This window comes from Miscanthus floridulus, chromosome 7 (assembly GCF_019320115.1).
Source record: "Miscanthus floridulus cultivar M001 chromosome 7, ASM1932011v1, whole genome shotgun sequence".
In the NCBI taxonomy this organism is placed as follows: Eukaryota; Viridiplantae; Streptophyta; class Magnoliopsida; order Poales; family Poaceae; genus Miscanthus; species Miscanthus floridulus.
In genome coordinates this window covers 5,571,990-5,579,426 of record NC_089586.1, presented here as the reverse complement: position 1 = coordinate 5,579,426, position 7,437 = coordinate 5,571,990, and the positions used below count along the sequence as shown (strand labels likewise).

General features: G+C 39.3%; 1 protein-coding gene across 1 annotated transcript; it reads left to right on the top strand.

The window, feature by feature from the left end:
* The first annotated feature begins 268 nt into the window (after positions 1-268).
* LOC136466447 (uridine kinase-like protein 3) lies at positions 269-6,755 on the top strand. Its single transcript, XM_066464859.1, has 16 exons — positions 269-446; positions 566-748; positions 939-1,030; positions 1,234-1,303; positions 1,400-1,515; positions 2,103-2,199; positions 2,749-2,828; positions 3,010-3,204; positions 3,850-3,933; positions 4,012-4,072; positions 4,602-4,662; positions 5,084-5,177; positions 5,246-5,318; positions 5,805-5,887; positions 6,246-6,436; positions 6,555-6,755. The coding sequence occupies exons 2-16, from the start codon at positions 574-576 to the stop codon at positions 6,562-6,564; spliced, it is 1,482 nt and encodes a 493-aa protein (XP_066320956.1). The 5' UTR covers positions 269-446; positions 566-573; the 3' UTR covers positions 6,565-6,755.
* Positions 6,756-7,437: the final 682 nt, after the last annotated feature.

The following is a 7,437-nucleotide window of genomic DNA, read 5'->3' as shown; positions in this document are numbered from 1 at the left end:
TAAGGCATTGTTGAGTTCCTCGGGCTAAAATTTACTCCATGTTCCGTTGAATGTTTAGATTAGTTAGGCTTAATAAATTAGTCTCGTGGATTACTGATGGGTCTGTAATTTATTTTTTTATTAGTATCCAAACAGTCTATACGATATCAGATGTGACACCTTAAAATTTTACACGTGGATTTAAATTAGACATAATTATATTGTATTTTATTTTTATTTATTATTATTGTATTCTTGTGTAGGCTCCCCCTCTCCTCTGTCTCCTGCACCGCCCGCCGCGCCGAGCACGCCTCTCCACCCTCCTTCCCCCCTTTCCTCCCCCTCTCCCTGCCTCGATCCAGATCCACCCCATACGTCCGCCGCGCCACCCCTCTCCCTCCTCTCCGCTCCTCCCAGGCGGCGTCGGCGCGGGCCGGAGATCCCTTTCTCTCCCTCCGTTGTCTCCGGTAAGAAAGATCCTTGCTTGCCTGATTTGCTCTGCTATTGCGATCCCTCCAAGATCAAATCTTTCTTGAGTGCGTACACTCTATTTCCGATTTGTTTGACGCTCACACTCCCCTGGTAGGCGCATATATGGGTTCGAAATCCGTAGACGAGGTGCTCGATGCCGCCGCCGCCGGAGTCCATTACTCCGCACTCCGTCTGGACGGCCTCAACACCCAGGTTTCCGCCGCATCGTACGAGGAACAACCAAATGAACCAACGACGTCTGGCCTCGAGAATGGCCACCAGGAGCCCTTTGTTATTGGTCAGTATATATACTTATACTTGATTGATTGATGCGATGGACTCTCTCTCTCTCTCTCTCTCTCTCCCTATTTTTTTTTCTGCGCCTAGCCTAATAATAATTTAGTAGGATGTATGCCAATTGATGAGTATAGTATGGCATAGCCTGTTGGCCATGAATGCGGCATGCCCTAATGCGGTTCTGGGTGCAGGTGTTGCTGGGGGTGCATCGTCAGGCAAAAGTACCGTGTGCAAGATGATCATTGATCAGCTCCGGGACCAGCGTGTTGTGGTTGTTACGCAGGTTTGTGCATTACTGCTTTGGTCTCATCTTGCAGCATATGTGCATTCTACCAACATACTTGTTCAACATTACTGACCAAAACAGCATGGTACTGCATTGGTAGGCACCAAACTATGCCCTCTTCATGCTAGATTATCACATTGCCATGTCACACTGTTTCCAGTCTCTTATAGCTACAAGCAATGAGATTACAATATTTGCAGGAGTCCTTTTATTATGGATTGACGGATGAAGAATTAGTCCATGTCCATGATTATAACTTTGATCATCCAGGTCAAACTCATCCTTCCACAAGAATTATATATATACTGTCCTACTAGTCCCTAGAGTTCTGCACTGAATATGCTGCTGTATCTTTTCCTATTTCAGATGCATTTCATACAGAGCTACTTCTCTCTTGTATGCAAAACTTGAAACATGGCAAAGCTGTCGACATCCCTAATTACAACTTCAAGACATACAAGAGTGTCCCAAATGCAAGGAAGGTAAATATTTTAAGTTTAGTGCAATTCATAATAATCAACCTGACTGGTAAACTGATGGTTCCTTAGTCCTGGCCTTTATGAGACTCTGAATACAACATTACATTTTTATAAACCAATGTTTTCAAGTCGTCCAGTCGAACCTAGTCGCCATGGGACCGACTAGGACGATTAATCACGATTAATCGCGATTAATCGGACGACTTGTACAAGTCGACGGTACCCCTAATCAGTCAGCAGGGACCGATTAGGACGATTAATCGTGATTAATTGCGATTAATCGGACGACTTGAAAACATTGTTATAAACAGTATCTGCACATTGTCCTGAAGAAGTTGCATTGCTTTGTACGGTCCCAATAATAACCTGCTCCAGATTTTATTTTTTATTTTTGTAAAAAACTATAATTTATAGTAAGTACCTGACACTATTTGCTATTTGGGCAACAACTTATTTCTTCACATTGATTTCGTATTGTAAATTTTCTTCAAAAAGAAAAAAGTTTGCTTTCTGCTTATTTGTTTATGTTATCTATTCATCTATGTAATACTTGATTTTTACAAGCAACCCTAATTTAAAACTGTTGACAGGTTAATCCTTCGGATGTTATTATTTTGGAAGGAATTCTAGTTTTTCATGATTCGCGCCTCAGGGATTTGATGAACATGAAGATCTTCGTTGATACAGGTACCAATATTTGCTTATAAGTTGATGATGTTTTCTTCTGTCTCTCTTGCCTGTCGATATTCCAGAAGTTCCCAATGCACAAGCATTGATTCCTGACTATTTTCTGAACTAGACTAGAAATGCATCACTGTTAATAATTTCCTGCCCTCTTTTTATCCAAAACTTAATTCTATGAATCATTTCATTTTAAGTTCATTTGTATGAATAATTATATTTTGAGTCATTCATGTTAACGTGATGCACTATAATCTTACTGAGCTGACATATATATCATTAAAGAATTTTCTTTTGTCCTGAATTCTCAGATTTTTTTAATGCACAAACTGCATATGTTGTGTTAGATCAGGTTACTTATTTGTTGAAGATATCATCAAAGGTAACTTAAATTAGCAATCCAGATATACTGATTTTTTATCATAGCTTTTTCCTTCCGTACCATATGTTGAACATAGTACTTTGTCAGAGTAGCCTATAGGCTTTCAAACTCACTAATCGGTTTCATGGCAGTGAAGTATTTCTTGTTATAACACTCACTTATTGATTTCTCAGATGCTGACGTACGGTTAACAAGGAGGATCCGTCGTGATACCATTGACAAGGGTAGAGATATCAAAGCTGTGTTAGATCAGGTTACAAAGCTTCCTCTATTGCAATTTTTGTTGTGCATCAAATCTAACAACATTTAGCGGATCTTGATTGTATAGCATTTTCATCTAATATAATATTCTTGTCTTGTTGCATAGTTTACATTAAGCTATCTGTTATCTACTCATTCTTACCGTTTTTGGCTAATAAAACTCTTTTCCACAGTACTCAAAATTTGTTAAGCCTGCTTTTGAAGACTTCATCCTCCCAACGAAGAAGTATGCTGATATTATCATCCCACGAGGTGGAGACAATGATGTGGCAATTGACCTAATTGTTCAGCATATTCGGACTAAACTTGGACAACATGATCTCTGTAAAATACACCCCAATTTGTATGTAATTCAGACTACTTATCAGGTACCTAATGTAAACATTCATTTTTATTTTTGTAAATCTGCTTGCTGTTTGATGTCCCTGTAGTTTGTATGTACTCCCTATAAAGTAATCTACTGCTCTCCCAGTGTACCCGCAGCAGGGGTTGGCGCCGAAAGTCACCCCTGCTGTCACTGTAGCCACAGTAAGGGCAGTCGCCGAAAGTCAGCCCTGCTGTCACATCTAGCCACTGTAGCAGCATGGCAATAGGACATGTCTGTGTACTGGGATTAGATGGGTAGAGTTGTATATATCGCCTTCACGGTAACTCAGTAAAGTAGTGCAGTTCAGTTTGCCATCTCCCGAGTAGAGTTCCCGGACAATGCTGGTGCTTGTGCTGTGTGTGTGCTCTGTTCGTACTCCCTCTTCAACCTCTAGCCAAGTGTGTGTGCGAGAGCGCCGGTGAGCGGATTGCTCACCCGTGCGAGAGATCTCGGGCCAACACTCCCTCCATTCCAAATTGTAAGTTGTTTTGGCTTTTCTGGTCATAGCGTAGATTTAGGTACATTAACAAGTATAACGTACCTAGAAAAGCCAAAACGACTACAATTTGGAACGGAGGCAGTAATATGCAATTCTGTAATTACTGTTTTGTATAACTATTTCATTGTTCATGCTGTCTTATTTCAGATACGAGGCATGCACACAATAATAAGGGATGCTGCCACAGCAACACATGATTTCATATTTTATGCTGATCGGTTGATTCGATTGGTCAGTATATAAATGTATTTGATGAGTTATCTTTTATGTGGGTTTGCATGGTATATTAAAACTCCCTGTGGAAAATAGGTTGTCGAACATGGTCTTGGTCATCTTCCTTTCCAGGAAAAGCAGGTCATCACTCCGACTGGTAAGCAGGTCCTCTTCTGTATATAGTTCCTTGTTTTCTTCGTGCATATAAGTTTTCTCTTCAAATGAAATGAGAGTACATGTTCAAGATAATGTGGCAAAATATAAAGCTTGTGTGGTTGTTGAATCCTGACAACAGCATGCTCTATCATCCTATTTGGTACTTCAATATGATTCTTCCTTGTTAGCTAATTCATTAGCTTGCACATGAGCAAAAAACAATGACCATTTGCTTCGGATATCAAACTTAATATTCAAAGTTAGGTCGAAAAGCTTTGGTATTGCTTGCTTACTATTTAGTGTTGCTTGCTTACTCAGAAATCCCTGGTTTAGAGTCACAGGAAAACTTTGGCATGGTTGGTACAAATAGAAAAAGGTGATGGTTATTGCTAGTGGGACATTAGTTTATCTCCCTCCGCAGTCCATAATTTTGCTCTCTTGTAACTTAAGTATCTGCTGGAATTACATGTGTTTGTATTCTCTGTGGTCAGTACTTTATATTTCCCTGGCACACTTTATTATGTATGCAGGATCTGTTTACACTGGTGTGGAGTTCTCCAAAAGGTTGTGTGGTATCTCAGTGATCAGGAGGTACCAACTTTTCCTAAACGATATATCCTTGTATGCTTGTTTAGGTTCTAACTGAGTTAATGACTTAGGCACTCACAAAAGGAGGAAAAATGGGCTTTGTATAGTATAACAGTGATATCATTATGTTGATACTATGCCCTAGACAGCCTGTGAATTATTTTTTGCAGCATTGGCACTTTACAAATGCTCTACACTTGGCCATATTGAGAACTTCGTTACCAGTCTCATTTATCTTTGCTATATGATATTGTTCATTGTTCCTACAAATACAGTATGGCTGTTTTATCTATAAATATGCATTGTTGAACCACTCATGCACTAGAATTCAATTCATCACAAGAACATCTATGATTAAAAACCCCCCATCATATATCCTTGAATAAAAGTGCTCTGCAAATGATTTGCTACAACTGCTTTCCAGTGGCGAAAGCATGGAGAATGCACTACGGGCATGCTGTAAAGGTATAAAGATTGGGAAGATTCTTATTCATCGGGAAGGAGACAATGGACAACAGGTCTGGTTTATCAACTTTTGCCATGTGTTAGGGTGAGTCAAATTACTAAGATCTAAATTTCTTTGCAGCTCATCTATCAAAATTTACCAAAAGATATTGCAAATAGGCATGTTCTGCTGTTGGACCCCATATTGGGAACAGGTTTGTTTTTTATTCCTGTTCTCTGGACGGCGCCGCTTTTCATGTCAATTAAATTAAATCTTATAAAAATTTCAAATCACTCTTCCATGCACATGAGTACCATCTTGTCTGATTACATAAGCAAAATAGCAGTGCACTAGAAGTTTCTTGTTTTATTAAGGTAAACTTTGTATTGAGTTAGCAAATCATAGGTTTTATGCCACTTCATCTATCGACGGGATGGTTTTCAATGTAAATCAGTAAATGTCGTCCCCTATATGTTTTCCATATATTGAGCTGAATAAATTTGAATACTTTTAAGACCCCAACATAGATTTCTGAAAGTCCGGGTATTTTGGCATCATTAATAAAAACATTATCGAAATTATGTGTGTTCTCTGTAATTTTGTTATAGGTTAAGTATGGTTTGCCTCATTGAGAGGGAACATGATTTACTATTTTTATATTTCTTGTTCTCTCATTTAATCTCCATTTTATCCTGATCAGGAAATTCAGCAGTTCAAGCCATCTCCCTTCTATTGAAGAAGGGTGTACAGGAAGCAAATATTATATTCCTTAATCTTATTTCAGTAAGTCTTATGAAGTGCTGGGCATTTTCTTGGTTTTGCAAATTTATATAGCTAGTCTTTGGAGCTTATAGGATTGGAATATCATTTTTGCTATTCCCTATTGCAGTACCATGGTTTACTGGAATATATCTTTTAGCTTGGTTGTCTTCTAGCTTTTTCATCTAAACTGTCCATTGTAACTAATGTCACAGAAGCAGTTTTGTAACTTCATCTACTAGTTAATGATAATCTCTAGGTAACGACTATATCTATGAAGTGAGTAATCAGACTCATTTATCATCATTGTTGTACATGATGGCATGTTAGTGCATAGTGGTTGGAAATCTAACTCATCAGTGGTATCTTTTTGCTCTTACAGGCGCCCCAAGGAGTGCATGTGGTGAGCAAGAGATTCCCTAGAATGAAGATCGTTACTTCGGAGATTGAGTTTGGTCTAAATGATGATTTCCGTGTCGTACCTGGGATGGGTGAATTTGGAGACAGATACTTTGGAACAGATGATTATCAGTCATCGACGCCATTGTTCTGTGACGATAAAAATCGTGTCAGGTGGGTTTCTATTTACTTTGCTACTAGCATGGCTTATTCCATTCAATTTTTTTGCTGCTTAACTGGCACACTTGCCCTGCGAGGGGTTGATGGGTACTCTGTGGTTGAAACTGCACAGGCTGTTGTGAGAGTTTTGTCAAGACAACATCAAGCCATGGCTGCGGCATATTCTCCAATTTTTGAGAAACTTATATCTGCATTTCAAACTCTAGAATGCACATGTAATGATGTTTTCTTTACCAGACACTGTACCATGGAACATACAGACAGAACACCTCTTGATATAAGTGGATCCATTCCATTTTTGTCTGTTTCGAAAGCAGTGTCTTGTTCAGCCATTTTGGGACTACATCGTGTCCTGTTCAGCAGCCTCTAGAACGACTGGTTTTTCTTTCAAGTAATAAATTAGGAAAAAAGGTGTTTTGGATCGGAACTTGCACTGCGAAGGATATGACCATTCACATGCTGTGGCCTTGGGATCAGGCAATTATCTAGTCTTGTAAGGTCTTCAAAGGCAAATCCAAAGTCTGTTCGTCGGTCGGTCCTCTCTTGTTCTGGCCTTCTAGTTGAATTGTCAGAGTAGCTACTGCTATTGTACCCATCTCTGGAATTGGAAAGATGGGCATGGATGAATTATTAGTGGACGAAATATCAAACTCCTACTTTTATCTACCGAACTTGGATCTCTAGAATATCAGTTAAGCGTCTTGCAATCTGAAGTAACTTCATGTGGCTTTGATCTGCTGAGAAGCTACCTCGTCACTAGCTAGGATGTAGGAGTAATTGGTTAACATAAACAGAAAGAATCCGGAAGCGCATGAAATTACCGTTGTAGTACTTCACCCGAAAATATTCAGGGTATTATATTTTTCATGGGGAATAGAGGTACTCTTCTAGCTAAAGATTCTTATGGTTTTAGGGTCTATAGACAGATAAACTTTACTTCTACTTGTTTACTTCGGGCACCGGATATCACCTGGTCTGCCAAGCAATGCCGGCCT

What these genes read in the sequence shown, in the direction of transcription:
- LOC136466447 (XM_066464859.1), top strand. Translation starts at nt 574, where the DNA reads ATGGGTTCGAAATCCGTAGACGAGGTGCTCGATGCCGCCGCCGCCGGA. An exon ending in GTGTTGTGGTTGTTACGCAG is followed by an intron (nt 1,031 to 1,233) that starts GTTTGTGCATTA and finishes CAATATTTGCAG; the next exon opens with GAGTCCTTTTATTATGGATT. An exon ending in AAGGAGACAATGGACAACAG is followed by an intron (nt 5,178 to 5,245) that starts GTCTGGTTTATC and finishes ATTTCTTTGCAG; the next exon opens with CTCATCTATCAAAATTTACC.